Source organism: Podarcis vaucheri (genome assembly GCF_965113315.1).
Source record: "Podarcis vaucheri genome assembly, chromosome: 14".
Classification (NCBI taxonomy): domain Eukaryota; kingdom Metazoa; phylum Chordata; class Lepidosauria; order Squamata; family Lacertidae; genus Podarcis; species Podarcis vaucheri.
In genome coordinates this window covers 8157439-8180406 of record NC_138752.1, presented here as the reverse complement: position 1 = coordinate 8180406, position 22968 = coordinate 8157439, and the positions used below count along the sequence as shown (strand labels likewise).

At 45.4% G+C, this 22968-nt stretch overlaps 1 protein-coding gene across 5 annotated transcripts in view; it reads right to left on the bottom strand.

Moving 5' to 3' along the window:
- The window catches only part of PARP6 (poly(ADP-ribose) polymerase family member 6), a 61753-nt gene that overhangs the window by 22226 nt on the left and 16559 nt on the right, over nt 1–22968 (bottom strand). For 3 of the 5 annotated variants that reach the window (XR_014213411.1, XM_082198521.1, XM_082198522.1), the window contains exons 3-15: nt 22078–22155; nt 21383–21477; nt 17418–17478; nt 15882–15972; nt 13956–14022; nt 13094–13243; nt 12044–12221; nt 9099–9152; nt 6307–6402; nt 4822–4914; nt 2999–3124; nt 2631–2696; nt 181–248 (exon numbers count right to left, since the gene is read on the bottom strand). Coding sequence is in view for 4 of the 5 variants with exons in the window: in XM_082198521.1 (XP_082054647.1) it covers nt 181–248; nt 2631–2696; nt 2999–3124; nt 4822–4914; nt 6307–6402; nt 9099–9152; nt 12044–12221; nt 13094–13243; nt 13956–14022; nt 15882–15972; nt 17418–17478; nt 21383–21477; nt 22078–22155 (1223 nt within the window). In the remaining variant the exon portion in view is untranslated. The remainder of the gene's footprint in view (nt 1–180; nt 249–2630; nt 2697–2998; nt 3125–4821; nt 4915–6306; nt 6403–9098; nt 9153–12043; nt 12222–13093; nt 13244–13955; nt 14023–15881; nt 15973–17417; nt 17479–21382; nt 21478–22077; nt 22156–22968) is intronic. The other 2 variants (XM_082198523.1, XM_082198524.1) reach the window with 1 other exon arrangement.

The window sequence follows — 22968 nt, the reverse complement described above, 5'->3', positions numbered from 1 at the left end:
CCCGCCCAGCCTTCTCCACTACAGTCCGTAGCAGATACATGCCCATTGCTTATGCCAAGCCTCTGTCGCTGTGATCAGTAAAACTGTGGCCGGCTTTGATGCCGCTAAGATTGTGTCTGGCTTCCTGCCTCCCGCCCAGCTGCACTGTGCCCAAGTCCGCGGTGTCCCCTGCTTCTTTACCATTGCAGGAGAGGATGCGCCAGAGGGTCCAACTTGTCCATTTGTTTCTTGATCTCCAGGTAGGAACCCTGTGGAGAAAGGGCAGCAGGAGCAGTTGCAGCAGCAGGGTTATCATCAGTGCTGGATTTATGTATAAGCTAAACAAGCTTTAGCTTAGGGCCCCACTCTCTTGGGGCCCCAAAAAAATTTAAAAGAAAAAAAAAGATATACAGTGGTGCCTCGCAAGATGAAAAGAATCCGTTCTGTGATTCTCTTCGTCTAGCGGTTTTTTCGTCTTCCGAAGCAAGCCCATTGACGGATTAGCGGATTAGCGCTATTAGCGCTTTTAGCGGCTTATCTGCTGATCGGATCAGCTGATAAGCGGCTTAGCGGCTTAGAAAAGGGGGGGAGGAAAAAAACCAGCAGGAACTTGCAAGACATTGTCGTCTTGAGAAGCAAGCCCATAGGAAATTCGTTTTGCGAAGCACCTCCAAAACGGAAAACTCTTTCGTCTAGCGAGTTTTCCATCTTGCGAGGCATTCGTCTTGCGGGGCACCACTGTACATTTCCAAAATATAAGATAAAAACAAATAAAATAAAACCTACGTACAGCAACAGTGTTTAGTGTTGTGTAGGCTCCTATTTGTTACGTGCAAATGGCTTTAGATGCCTATTAGGTCCATAAATTACTATACAGAATATATTCAACACAAAAATCAATGGCAATTTGTTGTTGACAAAGGACAGCTGGACATAAAAAGGGCCCCATTACCTTCAGTAGCTTATGGCCTCATCAAACCTAAATCCAGCCCTGGTTATAATCACAAACAGAACATCTCACCCGAGCTAGGAATTCACACCAATAATTAATTAAAAGGCCCTGATAGGAAGGGGTGTGTGGCTTTAAATTGGTTTCCTGGAACATAGAAGTTTGGGTTTTTTAATGCTTTCTCTGTCTTTGTCTTTGCCAACTCCCAGTTTCTTTTACGCATTTGCCTTGCTTTAAATATACCAAAAAATTCTGTCGGCAGATATTTTTCCAGGACCCAACTTTTTCTCTTGAAAGGCTTCTCCAAACCTTACATTTTCTTGATGGTTCACTCCCATCCATCCCCCTTCATAATACCATTTTGTCAGCAGCATTTTCTTGTTTATTCTCATTTGCTACATGATCCAGCCAATCAAGATTCACAGCCAGTGTGATGGCATCATGGCATGACACAGCTAAGTCAGAGCTGGCTACAGAACCAAATCACAAAGTCAAATCAGAGTGACGGTGATGTTTCTTGCCTTCACTCTGAGTAGACAAGCCGTTTCGCTCCATTACAAAACCTCACACACTCAAACGCAGGCTTGGGGCAGAGATTTCTATGTTTTGTGTCAGGTTTTCTAGGCGTTCTTGGGATAAACATCAGGGCAGGCAGTAATTTAAGCATCCCTGCATAGTGATGGTCTTAAGTCACTTCAGACACAAGGGGGAGGGGCAGACAAGATGAAGAAAAGGCCTAAATGATATCAAGCGTCAGAACAACTTGGCCACCATAAGGAAATTTTGCCCATGGTATGACTATTTTCCACCTTCCCATTGCGACTCTCTGGCACCCTATCTGCATAACCTAGCAATTCTAAAATATAAAGGTAAAGGGACCCCTGACCATTAGGTCCAGTCGTGACCGACTCTGGGGTTGCGGCACTCATCTCGCTTTACTGGCCGAGTGAGCCGGCGTACAGCCAGCATGTGGCCAGCATGACTAAGCCACTTCTGGAGAACCAGAGCAGTGCACGGAAACGGCGTTTACCTTCCTGCTGGAGAGGTACCTATTTATCTACTTGCACTTTGACGTGCTTTCGAACTGCTAGGTTGGCAGGAGCAGGGACCGAGCAACAGGAACTCACCCTGTCGCGGGGATTTGAACCGCCGACCTTCTGACCGGCAAGTCCTAGGCTCTGTGGTTTAACCCACAGCGCCACCCGCGTCCTATTCTAAAATATAGATGCACTTTTACTCTCGCAAGATTGAATGTATTGCCGTCAGCTGCACTTGAGGGATGATTCCAACAGATTCCACACAAAAACGCTTATGTCCCTGTGGAGATGGCAGTACCAAATTGGTGGCGCATGCCCTTTTGGCTTGCACTCTTTATAAAGACTTGAGGAATGAGATTATCACCCCTCTTCTATTGTCCATTCCGGGTCGCCCAACCGCTGCCAGAGTGTCCTTTCTCTTGGCAGAGTAAGATGGGCAGGTGACACAACAAAGGCTGCAAGGTTTTTAGCTGGGGAAAACAGAATAAGATCCCCTATTTAACTATTGATTCAAAACCCTAAAATGTATTTTATATAACTGACTTTTTATTTCTATTCTTTGTATATCGTATTGTTGTTTTGTTGCTATGGCCGATGGCTGACGCGAATAAAGATTCATTCATTCATTGAAGGGCAAGATGCAGAGAAAATTTGAATACACCTACTTGGGTCATTTCACGGATCGACATGACACTGTCCAGAGCCTTCTGCAGCCTCTCATAGTTCTTTTTCTGTGTGTCAGGAAAAAGAGAGAGAATATGCATCAGATACACAAATAGTTCTGCCCTATTTCCCTGGACCCATTACCAGGAAACCGCAAGGCCTGAGTGTTGAGAAGGTCCCAGTGTATGCAAAGCATGCTCCAGAGTTAACTATTCTCTGCCAGAGACAGTATTGCTTCTGAATACCAGTTGTTGGAGAGCAAGGCTTTCTGCTTGCAAGGCTCCCCTATGGAGCCAGCCTCCAGATATCATGGGTCCCACCCCAGTCTTAAGAATCCCTCGCAGCCCTGGGCCTGCTACCTTACACTAACCTTGGGGTTGAAGGCAAGGGTCTTAGGGTCACTGGGGTCCACAACAGAGGGGTAAGGCTCAAAGATGATGCTCTTGCGGGGAGACTCCAAGGCAGCTCGGCACATCGCCACCAGCAGGTCCACTACCTGAAAGAGAGAAGGAACTGAAGAGGGCAGATCCCAACACCTCATCTCATCTCCATCCTGACTTGCCCAGACAGAGGTAATGGGGCATTGTTTAATTTTCATGAAAATAAACCAGAGTCCTACAACCCAACAGGGCTGAGAAGCTTCCACGTGGGGATGGATAGCTTCTGAGGCCGCATTCCCAGGGAGATGTTCCAATAAAGCTTTTCCACCCTTCTCAATGAGCGGCTAGGCATACTCATCCATAGTGACGAAGTAAAAAATTCCTTCCAGTAGCACCTTAAAGACCAACTAAGTTAGTTCTTGGTATGAGCTTTCGTGTGCATGCACACTTCTTCAGATACACTGAAACAGAAGTTGCCAGATCCTTCTATATAGTGAGAAGGTGGGGAGGGGTATTACTCAGAAGGGTGGTGGGAATGGGAGATTGGCAGATAGCTGAGATGAGCCTGACGAAGGAGAGCTTTGATTCCATTCACATTTAAAGGCAAATATATCCAGTTCACACTTTCCAAAACAATATTTGAACTGAAGCACAGCTGTCCATCAAAATTTGCACTTCTCAGGCTTCTGTAATGCACTTCTTTCACCAGGTAACGTGTATAAAAAACATCTACAGTGGTACCTTGGTTTAAGAAAATGTCTTAGTTTACCATATGAACAACTTGGATTAAGAACGCTGCAAACCCGGAAGTAGGTGTTTTGGTTTGTGAACTTTGCCTTGGAATAAGAACATGTTTCGCTTCCTATTGAGTGTGTTCCATTTGTAAATTTAGTCCCCTGCTGCTATGGGAAAGCATGCTTTGGTTTAAGAACGCTTTGGTTTAAGAACAGACTTCCGGAATGGATTAAGTTCGTAAACCAAGGTACCACTGTACTAGGATAAAGTGCATAATTTAAAGTATGCCTTAAAGGGCATATCTTCATGAAAACAACATACAAATCACTATGCCCCAGCTCTCTTTTTATGTACAGCATTGTAGCTGCCCAGTCAATCATTGCTGCTGCTGCTGCTGCTGCTGCTGCTATTATTATTATTATTATTATTATTATTATTATTATTATTATTAATTCTCAATTTTATACATTTCAATAATTTTACAATCATTTCAAAACCCTACTTCCTTCCCCCTCTTTCTGCAGTTCCTTAAATTTATTTTTAATATTTTCTGCATATCCAAATTAACTTAATTTGCTCATTTGTTCATCTACTTTAAATAGATACTCTTATAAAACTGCAGGTTATTGCAATAATCCTGTCAATGTTCTTATCTGTTTAAAATTTATTTGTAAATATTCAAGAAACCATTTCCTTTCTTTTACAAAAGAAAATTGTTGTCTTGATTTCTTATTTTTCTGGTAAGTTTCGCCATTTCTGCATATTCCATAAATCCATTCTTCTTTTGCTGGGACTTCTTTTTCTTTCCATTTTGGGCAAGTAACATTCTTGCCACTGTAGTCAGCTACACGAATAAATTTCTATACAGTACAGAATCCTTGCTTCTTCAGTCAGCTTCCATAGATTGCAATGACACCATTAATTTTATTGCCGTCATACTTGCATGGATGAAAGAGTGACAGCAGAAGATCAACAGAAGGAGAACTTTCAAGAATCAGCCCTGGCTGTAGGCGAGCCCTTGATTATTGTTTGGTTCCCAGTTATGGCCCCAGACAGTCCTCCCTTCCAGCCCTTGTACCTCTGCTCCTGTGGCCACCTCTTCTGCAGCACCGGACATCACACCCAGAGTGTAGAAAGAGAAGACACACAGCTCCCGTGTGCACACAGCTGGCTGAAGAAAGGCAAAAATAAAAGATTTTAAAAGCCACACAACGTGTGTGTGTGTGTGAGAGAGAGAGAGAGAGAGAGAGAGAGAGAGAGAGGTGCCAAAGTCCCTCTGCATGCTAGGATAACACTTCCTTGAGGCCACCACCGATGGCCAGGAGAGACCATAACTCTGCATGCAGAAGGTCCCTGGACCAAGAACCCAGGGAGCTGCCTCACTCTGCCCAGCGGTAGGGCTGCCCCTGCCTCATGCTCCATTAACATGACCTCCAGGGCCTCCATTCTTCCCCCCCCCCCATAATAATATTTATTATTTTCCATACATAGACATAACAAAAGAAAAAGTTAACAATAATAAAAGAAAAAGAATGAAACAGAAAAAAGAAAAAGAACAAAGAATACAGAACATAAAATACAACAAATCATCACTACACTAACAATTAATTAATTAAGATCCATCTTCATAAACTTATTATTTGACTTCCTCAAATCTCTTCCATCTGAATTTCTTAGTAATTATATATAGCAGTTTCCAATATAATTGTTTCATAAAACCATATCACACCTCCATTCTTTTTTTAACCAAGACAAATAAAAAACTACAGAACGCCCCCCCCCCCCATTTTTTCCAGTGTCCACTCAGCTCCCCCACCAAGAAATCCAACGAAAGGACCACCAAGTTTTTCAACTCTTGAGCTCAGGGATTTTATCACCAGTGAAGAAAACCTTTCCCACAATGACATTTCCCCTAGTTTGGATTTATATTTTCTTCTGAATATTTTATAATATGTTATGGAAATAAGTCAGAGGGTTAGGGGGTTTTTTGGATTTTAATTAAGCATTATGTAAATAATGTTAAATACACAAAAACTGTTTTAAAGGGGTAGATTCTACTATATATCTTGGAAAGTTTTTGTTCACTATGCATTTGGATAGCTCTTAATATATCATAACCTAATTTTACCTGGCGGCTCCAGAAATCAGGGAGGAGGTTTTTGTCTATGTTTGGATGTGATTGGATGCCCTTTTGAATCAAGATGGTGGATTGCTCCATTCAAAACTGCACTGATTTAACCACTGGTTTTGAAATAGTACTGTTTTTTTTGTGTGTGTGTGTGTTTTTTGTTTTCTTATAACTCCCAAGCAATGCCAGGTATGAAGCTGCTTGTTTATTTTTATTTTGATCATTTTATTATGTAGACTTGTTTTTAAAGTCTCTTCGTTTTATCAGTATTTCTTAGGAATTACACACACACACTTAAACATTCATTCATACTGGCAGACAGAGAGAAAGAGAGAGAGAATCATGGAGTTGGAAGGGACCTTGAGGACAATCTAATCCAACCTCAACATGGGGTTTGAACCCACAACCCTGAACTTAAGAGACTGAGAGTAGTACCTTCAGCATGGATCCATTCTGGAAGACGTGCTGTTCGTCACACACAACACAGTACTCATTCAGGGTAGGGATCCTCTGCTCGGCGTACTTCATGATCTGAGTGAGAGAGGGGAGACCACATCTAGATCAGACAAGGTGGACACTTCGACATGGTCACACATAGAGGGATTTTGTCACATCACACACAAAGTGGAGGCCAATTTGCATAAAATCTGCACACATGAATTTCTGTGGGCAGATGCAAGTGTAGAAAGAAATCAATCTTCACAGAAATAGAACAAAAGAAAAAGACTGTGAGCAAGTGCTATAAGTCCAGGTGTTTTTTCCCCCCTGCCTTCTTAGGGTTCTTCTTCACTACGCAGGACTTGAACCAGTCAGCCCTTCAGATAAATGACTGTCTTTGGACATCCCTCTGTAAAATAGGACACAGGGCCACCTCCAGGTCAAAAGAAGGACTCGCTCTGCGGAATGGGGGCCACAGCTCTGTACATGCCAGGGCTGGTTCACTCCTCCATGAGGAAACACCCTTGTGGACATCTGGCCTGCCCCTGCTCTGTCACTGGCGTCTCACCACAGCAGCTTCCGAATGAGATCTTGTGGAACTCTCGCGAGATCTTGCTGATCTCGTCGGAAGCTGCCACTGCCTTGAGGCCCCAATCAGTGGGGGGTAAGGGGGTCAGCATCTTCTCACTTTGCCTTAGGCAGCAAAGCGGGATGGACCACCCCTTTGCCTGCAGAAAGTCCCAGGAAGAAACAGTCTCCCATATCTCCCCTTCGAGGATCTCAGCAATGGTGGCTGGTGCCCATTGGGGTTGGTGGGGCGGAAAGCCAGGCCAACAGTCAATGCAGCCAGACTTCGATGGCATGTGGCATTGTGGCCAACAGCAGGCAGAGTGAAATTGTTTTACTAGTGTCCCCATCCTCCTCCCCACTGAGCTCTACAAGGGGCAAAACTGGAACTAAAGAGGAAGCTGACAGCCAGGACCACCTCCTGGATTACTTGTAAGTAAGAAGGCAGGCAGGTGGGGGTTGGCTAAGAGGAACCAACTGAGGTTGGTGGGGCAGTGCCCCATTTGCCCGATGGACCAGTCTCCACTGGATCTCATGTAACAAACTTAGCAAAGTGTGCTGGGCCCGGGGGTAAACCCAAAAAAACGCGGTCCAGGTCCGGTCCCGAATCCAAGGATTCCAAGAGGAGACAGTCCAACAGGGTCAAGGCAAGTCACAAGGCAGGCTAGGTCAGGCACAGGGTCTCAGGCAGGTAGCAGCAATGTTGCTCCTGCAACCAGGGGCAGGGCCCAATAGCCTTTTATCTCTGTCGGGGTAACGGCCAGTCCTGATCCCCCCGTGACTCACCTCCCTGTCTCACCCGAAGGTGGGCACTCCTCCTGCGAGTACTCAGGTCTCTCCTTCTCTCAGACCTGAGTCTCTGCAGCTCCAGAAATGTCGGTGGGTTACTAGACCCAGAGGCCGCCTCAGCCTCTCCTGACCCAACTGGTAGTGGAGCAGCTGTAAGTGATGGCCCAGCTGGAGGCAACGAGGCAATCCCCGCATCTGGAGCCAGGGCAGGCTCAGGCCCCTAACTCGGCCCAGCTGGTGCTTGTTGTAGGGGAACCTGTGCAGACTGGGGGTTCAGATGCTGGGGCCCCAGACTAGGTTCAGATGCTGCCTGAGGCAGAGGATTTGGTGCAGACTGAGACTCCTCCGGTTCCGAGTTCGAGCCCGAGTCCCAGGCCATCACACAAAGAAAGCTGCCCAAGCCCCACTGCCAGTCAAATTAAACAAGACTCAGCTACATGGACCATTGATGGAGTTGTGCTGAAGGGTAGGGTGGGAGATCTTGGGCCTTGGGCCAACCACAGCCCCCCAGGTCTGGGGAAGAGCCATGGCTCAGAATATGCTATTGCATTTTTATTACATAAATGCAAACATGAAAGAAACGCAGAAATGTAACAATAGCCAAGGAGGTAATGTTAAATCTCATGAGACATATTCCACATTAAGAAGAATACAAGAAGAATACATAAGTGATGTATGTGAGGTGGAGGAAAGGCGGAAAGTATCTCTGTAAAAATATCTATCACTATATCTGAAGTCAGAACACAATTCCAGATTTCCATAGATACTGCTGAAATCTGGTGCTGCAAAGTGGCACCATTAATATCCACCAAGTTGCATAAAAAGCCTGTGGTCATTCTTGGCCTCGTATAACTCTCAAACTCTGTATCCTTTTCTTTCTTTCAAAAATGGTCAGGTTCCACACATCTGATACCATAACGAAAGTCCCAAAGTGTCTAAGGTTTTCCATCTTTGAGCAATTCAAACCCACGTGGCCGTTAGTGAAAGGATAAGAAGTTCCTTAGTTTTGCTGTCTTCATTAATGTTGTCAAATAAAGATAATAATGACAGCTGTGGTACACTTTGCAATGGTTGTTTCACAATTCCCAGATCAGTTTAACAATCAATGCCTCATCCCAGGGAACTGAATAGGTGTCGCTCTCCTAACAGTTCTCAGCTCCTTCAACAAACTGCAGCTCCCAGTATTCTTTGAGGGAAGCCACGACTATTTAAAACAGTATGATACTGCTTTAAGTGTATGGTGCAGCTGTAGCCTTTATCTCAAATAAGCCTCCTCAGAACCCTGCCCAAAGGAGAATATTCCACAATGTGTGTCTGTGCTTCATCAAACTCATTTCTCCAGATCTCCAAAGTGACAGAAGCCACCGCAGATCCACAGAACCACTTTGGCTCTCATGTGCTGAATCGGAAAACACAGAACAAGGGTTACATACCTGCACGAGGAACCCATACTCCAAGGTAGGAATGTTTTTGCAGTGGCCACCAACCTGCAAAGTGAGCAGACAAAGAAAGAGCCCGGCCACATTACTCTGCACCTGTTCATTCATCACCAATAGGACACATTAACTTTCTTCAAGTACGTATCTGCCGGCCACCAATTACATGTAAAGATATCTAGAAGGGTGTCTCTAAGCCAGTCCCTCTGGAATTCCTATTCCAGTTGGGACCTTGGCATATGACAAGAGGCTGCAGTCTCTCTAGGTCAGGGATAGGGAACCTATGGCTCTTCAGGTATTGTTGAACTACAAATCCCAGGCTACTGGCCATTCTGGCTTGGGTGGATGGGAGTTGGGAGCCCAACATCTGGGCACTTGCAAACTTGCTAGGACCACTTGCTGATTCTTTCCACAGGATCACGAAGAAAGGAGCCTGTTACTGCAAGGGAGTTGAGGCTGAGAAACCTTGAAAGCAACAGCCAGGCTACAGAACTGAATCTCAAAGCCAAACTGCAACTTGTCTTGTAAAAGGTAAAGGGACCCCTGACCATTGGACGACTCTGGGATTGCAGCGCTCATCTCGCTTTACTGGCTGAGGGAGCTGGCGTACAGCTTCCCGGTCATGTGGCCAGCATGACTAAGCAGTGCTTCCCAACCTTGGGTCTCCAGCTGTTCTTGGACTACAACTCCCATCATCCCTAGCTAGAAGGACCAATGGTCAGGGATGGTGGGAGCTGTAGTCCAAAAACAGCTGGAGACTCAAGTTTGGGAAACACTGGTCTAAAGTAACCTAGCTGCACCAACATCCAGAGTATAAAATCTCATCTTCAAGAGGTGTCAGATCAACTTCATCCAATTTAGGATTCTGCTTTTTTATGGGTAAATTTGGTATTTTTTTCAAATCACATTTAGAGTGTTCTCTGTGTGAATGCTTCCTCCAACTATTAGGTATAGCTACCCAATTTGGCTTCTATTTGACTTTTTGTTTTTAAGATAGCACAACTGTTTACATAAGGACTGGCTTAGCTTCTCTTTGTTCCTTTTCTGAGCCTAGCAAAGAAACATGTGCATGTCACCTATAGGTAGAGGCAGAACGGTTAGAAGGACCATGGCTGTGCACTGGATCTGGCTACAGCCCAGATCCCAAAATGAATCAGCCCAATTTGGGCTGATCTGGGCTTTAGCCAGATTGGGTTGAGATGTCCCCAGATCAGGTTGACGCACCTGGAGCGACCACGGGCTGTCAAAAGGCAGGGTGGCTGGACAGCAGGAGAGGCAGGCAGTCTTTGCAGCACCTTCCCCACAGGGAATTCTCTGGCAAAGCAACACGCATCAAGACCAAATGCTGCAGTCACCAGCTGGTGAGCAGAAGATTCAGTCCGAAGGCTAAACCCTAATTCGACACTGAGGCAGGGCCCAGTTCAGGGTCAGCTCAGGTGAGCTCCAGCTTTGCCCAGGTTGTATTGGGGCTGATTCAAAGTGCTGGGTTGGGCCCTGAATCGGACTGGATTTTGGGGGGATGTGTACACAGCCCTAGAAGAGCATCTGCTTTGCATGAAGAAGGTCTCGGATCCAGCCCCCAATATCTCCAGGTCGGGCTGCGAGAGACCCTTGGTCTGAAACTCTGGAGAGCTGCTGCCAGTCAGTGTAGACAATACTGAGTTAATTGAACCAATAATCTGAATCAATGTTAAGGTAGCTTCCTATATCCCTGTGCTGGTTGTATTTGAAGAGATGGGGATACAGCCATTATGTGCTGCTGCTTCCCAGGAGACTACGGTGCAACTTCAACCCGAAAAAAGCACCTCTTTTGAATGTCTGCTGCCTCCTCCCATATTCCATCCACATGGATGGCTTGGCAAACACGAATAGCCTTTTCTCTCTCTCCTCCAGGCCACCTACCACCACCAACACCGCCAGCATTTTTAACATCTAGCCTGATGAAGTTATGTGGAACTCAAAAGCCGGCACACTACGTTATGAGACTTTGCCATTGCCCTGATAATCAGAGCAGACAGCACTAGGCAAGGTGGACTGGCTTTCCATTCTTGCATAACAAGGCAGCAGCTGCTGCTCCAATGACATTCGCTGTCGCTTTTCCCAAGGCAGGCAACCTCCTGCATATCTGAGATGTAAGGACAAGAAAAAAAGAGGCACTGCCCACTTGTTTTGGAAGAATAAAGAGAAGGGAGGCTATTTTTGGCCTGGACTCTAGAACAAAGGGCCTCCTTTCCTTTGCTGCACTCAGTTGCCAACAGAGACCAAATGTCTCCAACGAGCAATAGATGAAAACCAATGCAAATATACCCTTGTAGGTGGCAGCCAAGCTATAAAATAAGCAGCATCACGTGGGTGCAGCAACTACTAGATCATTCTCTTTCAAACGGGAGGTGGCAGGTCATATTTGAATGTTACTCCCAGGGAAAAGCAAAAACAAAAAAACACCAAGCTCTCTGCACAAAGAAAACTAGAAAGTCAAGGAGAAAGGTTAAACCCCAAGATGCTCCTTGAGATGCTCATTTTCTACTTGCAGGGAGCTTTGTGGCTCATGGGTTTTGGGTTGCATTGAATGTAGCACCAAGTTAAAGTCATCGTCAGCACAACTGTCGCACTGGATTCTTTTGCAGCCCAACCTTTAAACTCTGCCATCCATTAGCACAAGGACTCTTGTTATAGCAGACAAAGAATGTTGGGTGCAGGCAATTTTTTTAATGTGGAAAAGAATCTACATATGTGATTCTCCCTGATTGGAGGTTTTTAAACAGAATTTAGATGGCCACCTGCCAGGGAGTCTTTAGTTGTGATTCCAGCATTGCATGATCTCCTCGTCATTTATCTCACCTCCAACTGCTAAGCACTAGGAGGAGGTAAACATTATCAAGAGCCCTCCAAGAGAAAACCCACAGCCAGCCCCAAGGGACAAGGCCAGAGAAGAAACCCACCAGAATGTTGAATGGGGCGACACCTGCCTGGGTGCTGGGAGGGTAGCCAAACACTTCCACCTTAGGGTTCTTCATGGTGCAGGAGATGGAGCGGTTCATGAGGCGATTGACGCGCAGCTCTGGGACGCTGAGTTTGCCCTTCAGCATGGAGTCCTGGATGACAGGGAAGCTGGGGGACCTGGAGACACAGAGAGATCGGCCCTCACAATCGGAGGAGCAGTGGCGACTGGCACCCATTGGGGCGGGTAGGATAGAAAGTGGGGAGCCCAACGGGAGGGGGCGCCAGAGCCAGTGACAGGCTCAGCCAACTCATTCTGGGTGTACAAGGGCAGCCCTGACACAAAGGAGGAGGAAGCCGACAGACAATGCCACCCCCTTGGGTTGCTTGTGAGAAGACAAGTGGAGGCTGGCTGGGGGCAGATTGAGGCTGGTGGGGAAGACCCATTTGCCCTTTGCTGACAAGGAGGGGTCTCCCATCTGGACTTTGGAAAGGAGAGTTGCACAACTTTTCAAGACCTTCTCTGGGCTAATGTTTGGGCTGGGCTTTCCATGTATGTACACCCCAAACTGGAGAGCTTGCTTGCTCTCTTCATCCCTCAGAGAGAATCACAAAGTAAAGGAATTATGAGGAAGAAAAGAGAACTGCTCCACCAGGCTCGTCCTTCAATTGTCATCTGCAGCAGCCATTCCACCAGCCTGTGGGACAGGGAGAAAGATGGGGCTTGCAGGGTCTCTCCACTGCAAGAACAGACAACTTTTGGCTCATATTTTTAAAAAAGATCCATTCCTGCTGCTCACCACAAAAGCTCTGCCACTACGAATTAGTGCCTGAGCTTGCTTTTTTCCTCCTCCTTCCTCATACCTTTCCCTTTTGTGCCATGTCTCTTAAGAGCCGTGAGCCTGGGGGAAGGGACTGATTTCTCTCTGATATCTGTAAGCTGCTATGGGAGCCCTTTTCAGCTGAAGTGCAGCATAAAAATGATTACAAATAAATAAATAACAAGGAAGACCCCAAGCCACTCTTGGGAGGAGACGGCGGAAAAGACATACTTGGGGATGGGTGAGAAGATGCTGAGACCGGCACGGAATTTCTTGATGGTGCCACTGGCCTTGAACCAGCTGTGCCGCTTCTCCTGCTGGGTCTTGAGGAAGTCGTTGCTGAGGTGTTTCCATTGCTGGGATGTGAACATTCCCAGGATCCTATTGGGAAGAGAAACGGTGATTGACAGCATCACTATCATGAACCCAGAAACTGGTAGTGACCACAACACCAAGTCAGCGGCTAAATAGGTCAGAGGCTCAAAAAGCTGGATCAGGTCCCTAGCTCTGAGACTGAAGCTAGTGATCAGAGGCCCAGTGAACTTGCTCCTACAATTTTGGGGGCTCTGGAGCCAGAGCTGGGACTCTTATGAGTGCCTTCTCCTGAACTGGAGAGGTGGACTGGAGACAGAGCCTCAAAAGGCCTCCTTTAATCTCCAACCCTTGTTGGAGTATGTTGCTCACTGGGAGCTCTCCATGGTGCTGAAACAGCTGGCCTCATTCACAGCTTCCCATCAGTGGGACAGGTAGAAAGGAGTCCGAGAAAAGATCTTGGAAGTGTTTTATCCCCATCACTGAACCCCAAAGCACACCATACAATACTGTACTGTTTTTAAATTAAAGTGCAGATAGGGTTGAAGAGAGGTGTGTTTGTGTCTAGAACCCTCTGAATTACGTAAGACTTACTGTATGTATGTATGAATATACATACAGTATAACCTAGTGTAGAAGGGTAGAGAGTCACCCCCATTGTTCCAATCACTTTCCCTTCTTACCCCACCAACCATTGAAATGTGGCCTCTTGGACTAGACAACCCTTGCTCTAGAGCAACACCTTGTGCTTCATGACTCAGCTTAAAAAGGCCTTACTCACTTCTTCAGCTGTAGGCCCAGTCCAAACCCTTCCTTATTGGATGGCTGGAAAACTTCAATGGACGGTTCTGAAGACCAAGAAGAGTTAAGAGTCAAGGGAAGAAGGTAACGTCTAGCCAGGGAAAGAGACTTCTGAAAGACTGGACCAGCTTCAGTGATAGGCTCCATAGTAAGGCATCACAATAAATGAGCTACAGGGGTGGTGCATCACATTTCACCACTTGAGATGAAATGGGAAGTGCTGCCCAACCCTGCTGTCACCAAACTGCCACTGCTGAAGCACCCCTTACCTAGGTTGCGCAGCGGCAGGTTCCAATGAGATTTCGGCAAGATCTCATGTGATTTTGATAAGACCTCATGAGATCTCACCAGAAATCAATGTCTTTAATAAAAAAAAAAGTTTTTCAAATTTTGAAATTTACAAACAATTGTCAAATAACCAAAATAAAAAGAGAATTCCATAAATTCCCCTGGACTTCCCTCCTCCACTTTGTGGGTCCTTGTGTTAACGTTTTTCCTCCTGCATATTCTCCGTTAATCCAAATCTATTACATCTCCATTACAACCATAGTTCAACCTTAAACTACAAGTATCATTCCAATCCTACTAATACTTTGAATTGTTTACAATTAGTTTTAAGGTAAATTATATATTTTCCTTATAAAAATTTTTGGTCTTCCTAGTTTCTGATTCTTCCGGTCATTTTTGCCATTTTGGCATAATCCATCAATTTAATCTGCCATTTTTCTCTGGTAGGGACTATGTCTGCTTTCCATCTCTGGGCTGGTAACATCCAAGCAGCAGTGTTCGCATACGTAAATAGTCTTTTCTGATCCGTTTGTATTTCGGCACCCAGAATTCATTGTCAATGCTGCTTCACCCCATCTTATGGGTGGGCCGGCCCTGGTGAACTTTTTTTTTTTAAAGATAATTTTTATTGATTTTATGATTACATACTATACATATACACATTACTTTACATTTACTCCTAAGAGTTGACTTCCCTCCTTCCTTCTTCTGGTTTTTTTATGTCGTCTCTAAGTTTTTCGCATTGTCTTTATCGATTTTGTATATTGTTGTTCTTCTTTCAACTTTATCCATACAGTGTCTATATGCAAATAAATCTTTCTGTATATACACGGCTTGTTGTTTGTCTATATTCATATACAGATACAATTAGTTACCTTGATTGTATTTTACATTTTAATTCATATTGTCATCAACATCCAATAAAGTTTCTTTTAATTTCCCATTACGAGGTTTATTTCCATTCTACTGATTTCACTATATCACCTTACCCTATGTATAACAAATTTTTCCCATTCTTTTTGAAATGTTTCATCGCCCTGTTGTCGAATTTTCCCCGTTAACTTGGCTATTTCCCCATATTCCATGACCTTGTACTGCCACTCTTCTACTGTTGGCAATTGTTGTTGTTTCCACACCTGAGCCAGCAGTAACCTCGCCGCTATTGTTGCGTATAGGAACAATTTCTGATCCTTCTTATCAATGGTGAACTTTATTAGTCTAGCATTACAAACTGTATCCTTCCATCTCCCTTCAGAAGCAAGTACTTCTCTGTTCGGTGCATAGTTAGCACTATGGAATTTGCTCCTGCAAGAGCTAATGACAGCCACTAACTTGGATGGCTTTAAAAGGAGATTAAACACTTTCATGGAGGATAAAGCTACCAGTGGCTACTGGCCACAATGGCTAGTACTGCTGGAGAAAGGATGTCTCTGAATACTAGTTGCCAGGAATCACTGGTGGGGATGGTAGCATTGTGCTCAGGTTTTGCTTGTGGGCGTCCCATGGGCCTCTGGTTGGCCATTGTGAAAACAGGACATTGGACTAGGTGAACCTTTAGACTGACCCAGCAGGGCTATTCTTATGTTCTTCCTTGTTTAGAGGCAAATGTGATACTCACCGGGGCCATCCAGGTACTGGGAAAGAGAGAACCGCAGTCGGAGGACAATGGGCTCGGTCCGAAGGACCTTCCAGGCTGTTGCCACCTCTTCCTGCAATGAGAAGCAGAGCATCCTCATTAGTCAGGGCTGTGACTATGGAAGAGGAGAAGGACCAAGGGCTCAAAGTGGAAGTCAGAAAAATACAAGGAAGCAAAACACTGCAGTTGATCATGGCACTGGATTGGGGCACATTTTCCTCCCTTTCTCATATTCCTAGTATTCATGGTTCTCCAGTGAAGCTTTTTTTGCTGGAGATTTGAAACAGATAGAACAAGGAAGTAGTTCTTCACAAGGTACACAGTTGACCTATGGAAGGCATCCCCAAACTTGGCCCTTCAGATATTTTGGGAATACAACTCCCATCATCCCTGACAATTAGTCCTGTTAGCTAGGTATAATGGGAGTTGTAGTCCAAAAACATTTAGAGGGCCAAGTTTGGGGGTGCCTGATCTTTGGAATTCACTGTGACAGGCATGCACTGGTGGCCGGGGGGGGGGGGAGGTCCGCCCCAGGTGCGCTCCGGGTGGGTGAAATTGTGGCCGCCCACATCCCCGCCCCCTGGGATGCTCGGCACTTGCGCACCCCTTGATGCGCACCACACACCCTGCGGGCAGCACACCAAGCCCCCTGGGACATGCACCACACCCCCTGGGATGCGTGCCAGCCACGCCCCCGGATGTACACCGCTCCCGTTGCCAGAGCAGGTAGCTTCACCACTGTAGGGATGGCTGCTGTTATAGATCGCTTTAGTTGGGAATTAGACAAGGGAATAAAGCTATCAACAGTTGCCAGTCTCATGCATTATATGGGTACTAGATGCCAAGGAGAAACTATAAGGATCATTGCTTTTAAGCCTTTCTTTGTGGGCTTCCCAGAGGTATGTGTTCTGATTTCTCTGCTCTGTCTCCATAGCTGCAAGCAGCCATGCTTCTGAATACTAGTTGCTTGAAACCCCGGGAGGAGAAACTGCTCTAGTGTTTGAACCCTGCTTGTGGGTTTGCCACAGGCACCTGGTTGGCCACTGTGAGAACACGATGCTGGACTGGATAGGCCACTGGCTTGATCCAGAAGGACTATTCTCTCTTCTCCACCCCACCCCCATAAAATTTATATGCTACATGATTGTAAAACTAAAACAGAAACAAAACCTCAATGTGATTTACAAAGAGGATAAAACAATAAAATTATCAGTGAAAGCCACTCTTTAAAGCACTTTTTTAAAAAGAACAGAATCAGCAATAAACTAAAAACAGATTAAAACATGCATGAACAGTCTAGGTGCCAATGGATTGACTCCAAGTCTAAACGCTAGCTGTCCAACCCATTGCACCATAAAACGTGCAAAGGCCACGTGTGAGAATTTCCTGTTGCTAATCCAGGAGGAATCAATCTTCCTGACAGTGTCAGAGTTGGGGGAATCTTTAAGGCTTCTGGTTCTGCAGATATCCAGAAAGTGGGGATTTCATTTAAGCATGTGACTGTGTCCCAAAACTTACATCTAGAAAGCCGATGTTTATATGCAGGTCAATATCCACGTCGTCAATGGTCCCATATTCACTGAGGAGGAAAACAGGAGCATTAGGGAAAGACCAGTGTGAGAAAAAGCAGGAGGGAGAAGAGCAAAAGGCCAGGGCCACATGGAGCTAGCTGATGGCAAAGAAAGTAACACGGAGAAGCTGCCCCTCTGTTGATCTGCAGAGCTTTCTGCCCCCCTGCCCTTCTTAATCCAAACCTGGAGTTAAATTTGTGCCAGCTACTCTAGGTGTCAGGGACAAAGGTGGCGCTGTGGGTTAAACCACAGAGCCTAGGACTTGCTGATCAGAAGGTCGGCGGTTCGAATCCCCGCAACGGGGTGAGCTCCTGTTGCTCGGTCCCTGCTCCTGCCAACCTAGCAGTTCGAAAGCACGTCAAAGTGCAAGTAGATAAATAGGTACCGCTCCGGTGGGAAGGTAAACGGCGTTTCCGTGCTCTGCTCTGGTTCGCCAGAAGCAGCTTAGTCATGCTGGCCACATGATCTGGAAGCTGTACACCGGCTCCCTTGGCCAATAAAGCGAGATGAGCACCGCAACCCCAGAGTCGTACACGAATGGACCTAATGGTCAGGGGTCCCTTTACCTTTTTTACTCTAGGTGTCAATGCAAGCACTGTTGTTTTTTGCACTTACATTCCACCACGTGGTTCTGTGGGACCTTTGCCATGGCTCAGGCTGTTTTCCTGACTATTAAAAACCATCTCAGTGTTACGCAGACTCCCAATCCCTGAACAGCAAGGATCTTGGGGATGCAGTGTTTGGTTCGCTTTGAATGAAGTCTACTGGAGTCAGGCAGCTATTGTGGTATTTGCATTTGTCTACAAAGATACAGGTTGAGCATAGATGGAGGTTTCAGCTTAAACCGGGTAGTCTAATACAAGATAAGGTACCTTCCTGTGTTCCTGTTGGTTAAACCAGTTTGGTAGATTCTTTACAATAAAGAATCATAGGGCCAGAAAGAACCTGGAAGGGACCTTCAAGTCCACAACTCCAGGACTGGAATTGAGTTAAAAAAAACCTCTTTGCTCATCAAGATTCATCCATGGATTCAGATCCTAAGGTCCATAGTTGTGCAGAAGGACCTTGCGCCTTTCATAGTTGCGCAGAGGAGGGAATTTCTGCAGGTGCCGCGTGGCATGCAAGCCACACTTGCTGTGCTCCTGCTACACATCTGTCACCTGGCAGCAGTCATTACATCTGGTTGCAACACCGAAAGGGAGAGGGACAGGACTACTCCATCGGTGAGAGACCAACAACTTTTTGTGCCTCCTGTCCTTGATCTGCTTCACCCCAGAGTGTGCTTATGTCCTCTTCTATCTAATTTTCCTTTTGCATCATGTCTTTTTAGATTGTGTGCCTGAGGAAATGAACTGCCTTTTTAAGTTCCTTTTTAAGTGCCACTCTAGGAGTCTTTTTTGGCTGAGGACTGAGATAAAAATTCTTTAAAAGAAAAAACAAACAAACCCTGAACTATTAAGGGTGAAGGGTTTTCTTTTGCATCTGCCCACTCAGCATCCTTGCTTCTAGGGATATTTCTTCCCACCATTACTGTCCAGCCTAAAGTGCCAACCTGTATGCACAAGACCTACACAGTCCCTCTATTGTCATTGGACTCCACTCTCAGTCGCTAGGGGTATGTGCATTGCCCTGCTTGTCTTCAATGAACCAGCTGAAAATCATCTCTAGTTTATCTCCCTGGGCACAGGTTTGCTGACGATGCTATTGCTAATGAGTGCTTCTGCTTCAGAAAACTGGAGAAGAGGTAACTTGCCCCCAAGCCATGATCAGCTCACAAACACACACACACACGTGTCACAATCATGCCAAAAGATATCCCGCTAGCACGCCGCATACGTGGAGAGCATGCTTAAATTCTTCTAAGATGGATTTGTCATTCTCAAAACAAAATAAATCTCTTCTTCCTGTTATTGGTAGTAATGAACGTTAGATATTTTTTTCCTTGGGGTTAAAAGGTACATAAGTATATGGTTGCAAAAACGGGGGGGGGATAGAGGACAGAATCAGGTATTGGCAAGCTTGTCTTCATTTTCATTTGTGTTTGGATTTTTAATATAAACGTGGGGACATATAATGCATTATTGCTATCATAAACCATTTCAGGGAACATATTTCAGCAGTTCAACTTTATAACAATTATAAATATGCCAGTCAAACTTTTCTGGACAATGCCAGCATTTGGATTTTTTTTTAAAAAAATAGGTAAATTTCTTATTGATGGCAACTATATGGTGTCTGTAACATTTTTATCATACAGTAGATTCCATCCATTCACTATACTTTTCTAACTTAAGTTGTCCTACATGCAAGTACATGTTTTTAATGGTGTCTGTCTTCTGTGCTGTTCCTGTAAGTTGGCTATTAAAATACATGAAATAAAACACACACACACTGTAAAGGGGTCTTTGAAAGAACAGAGTAAAGCTCTTAAATAAGATTGCATTGCTCTTTCATTGTTAACTATAAGTCCATGGGGAAGGCAGCGCTTCTCTCCTATCAGAGTACTCGGAAATATTTCCATTGAACAGCAGTATGGTATTCTATCCTGTTAGGCAGAGGTTAGTTTTCTATGCAATTCAACAAAGGCAGTGGTTAGTTGCAGCCAGCGTGGCAGAAGAGGTTGCCATTTTGGTGAAGAAATGCCTATCTGCATATATGCTTCCCTCCCGCTTTCCTGCCACCCCTTGTGCCTGTCCTCAGAAACGCCTGAGTCTTGAGAACTATGTCCCATTCTAGAAGGCTCTGAATACTTGGTGGAAAGACAGGAACAGTGGACAGACAGCACTGGATACAGCCCTAAGAATGCATTTCCCTACCCTAAGGAATCGAGAACTGATGATCTCCAAGGGGCTCAGGTCAACTCTCCAGCTTCTAGTAATATTTCCAGTGTCTTATTTTTATTGCATCCACTTAAAGATTTGAACACAGGTGTCAGGCGGCAGAGGAACCAACCCCCACGGCAGGTTGCCAGGAACGGATAAGACAAGGGAAAGTCCTTACCATCTGCTTTTTGTTCAATATTCACAGAGGGAGGTTTGGGAATAATAATAAAAAAAATTATTTATACCCTGCCCTCCCCAGCCAAGACCGGACTTAGGGAGGCTAACACCCGATATAAAAACAATTGATTGAAATGCAACTTAAAAACAAGACTAAAATACAACATTAAAACATCATTAAAATACAGCCTCATTTCAGTGGAAACTCAAATCAAAAACTTTTTTGAGGATGAAAAGTCTTCACCAAGGCTAACTATCCAGACTGGTCCTACATGGGCCAGAAAAAAGCCACGGAAGTCCCCAAATAGGAGTTCCAATACAGAAAGAGAAAGGAAAAAGGAAAGAGGGGGAGGGAATCAAATTGATTCCAAGCCAAAGGCCAGGTGGAACAACTCTGTCTTACAGGCCCTGCAGAAAGAAATCAGATCCTGCAGGGCCCTGGTCTCATGAGACAGAGCAGCCTCTTGGATAATGGTGTTGTCCCGAGTGAATCTCCACCCCCACCCCCGTCTCTTCCACTTCCTCATTTGTCAACAGCACCACCCCTTCTACGGTTGCCGCTTAGGGCTATCTGTCTCCAAGCCCTTTGCTCTCCTACTTTTAAGGCTCGCTGGGTTCTGGGAGATGGAGGATCTGGAATACTTTCTAGTGATAATGTGTCAGCCAGCTGCTCTGACTCTGCCGCCTCCTCCTCTCCCATTATTTTCCAACTTTTCTCCTCATCTTCCTCTGAGCTGTGACCTCCCACAAACCCCTGTTGTAATTCTGAACTGTCTTCTTCTCCTGGGGAGGTGGTCTCCACCATTCCTCCTCTGCCTAGTCCCTGACATCAGGTCCCTGATGAGAACCTCATAGCAAGACAGGTCTGGCTTTGGGGTCCTGAGTTAGTGCCAACCTGGACCACAGAACTCACCGGACAGACACAGAATTCTCACTGTACAGTTCCTTCACGGCCTCGATGTCAGCATCCAACTGCGGGTGACGGTACAGGTCCGCCGCACAGGTCCCCTGCAGAAATACACACCGAACCAGTACAGGGGATACATATTCAGAGACAGCGAATATACATGAAGCATGAAATCCTCTGAGAAACCAAGCCTAATGAGGAATGGTCGAGGGAGTTGGGGTAGGTTTAGCCTGGAGAAGAGAAGACCTTGAGAGGTAATAGCTCACCATCTCCAAATATCTGAAGGGCTGCCACATGGAAGATGGAAGAGCTTTCTGCTTCTCCAGGAGCCAAACCAATGGATTAGAATTGCAATAAATGAGTTTCGGACTAAAAGTTAGTGCCTCGGAAGGTGGAAGACCCTTGGAAGTTTTTATGCAGATGTTGAATGGCCATGGGTCAGGGGTTGCAGGGAGTTGGACTAGATGACGCTCTGGAAACCCTCCCATGATTCTATGAGCAAAACTGAGGGTCTCGGTCAGATATCATATGTGGCTGCCTGTAGGATTGTGGGCTTTGGCAAGCGCCCAGCAGTGTGGACGCATGAGAGGAGGCCTCTACATCCTTGTTGCTTACTCTGAAGCTCCACAGGAAATTGTACAGAATCCTGCAGCCGTTCACTGCTGCCCACATTTCCCCTCCACGAGCACCAGGAGCCTCACCTGTACTCCATACAAGAACTCCTCCGACTCGTTTTCTCCATCAGAATCATCATCAGTCCAGTACTGACCTTTGATGTCCTAAAGTCAAGAAAAGTGCCAGATGAGGAAGAGTGAGGACTCTGCAAATATAATGTTTTCACAATGGCACATTTTGAATCACAACATCTTGATGCTTCACCCAATATTCCAGGATTTTTTTAAGCTTTCTTTTTCAATAATAATAATAATAATAATAATAATAATAATAATAATAAAGTTGCCATTTCTCGTACATGAAAATGAAGCCATGTTAAATGATCCTGAGGATGCGTCTTTATGAATGGAGTGGCATTTATTTCCTCCTGTTTGCTTTCAAAACTCTGTGTTCCTCTCCTCTCTCATGTTGCTTCTGTTGAACTTTACACTGTAAGCTCCTTAAGGCAGGGACCTGTCTCCTTCTGATTACTGTTCAAAGTGCAGGCAGCACGTTAATGGCATATAAGATATGATCATCATTCCTCCTATTTCCAGCGTTCGGGTGGTGAGTGGCAATTCTTACGTCGCCAAAACAGCACTGCCCGCCCCCAAGAGGGAGGCAGCAGCAGGTTAGATGGAACCCAAAGGTTGTGGAAATGCAAAACACCTTTAGGGGAGGAAAACTCTAAGGGTGGATCTCAAAAATATCCCAGGATGCTCAAGGGCTGTAAAATGTTGACTGACTGCTGTGGTGGCAAATGGAAAGCCAAGAATTCACACAGGTGTTATAATAATTTTAAGGTCTTATATATGTATAATAGATGTTCATAAATGTACCAAGCAAGCACATACAAATATGTAAACCACATGTCTGAAACCCACAGAAAAGTCCTGAAACCATTTTTCTCTCCCAAAATGACCTCAAATATTTCTCTG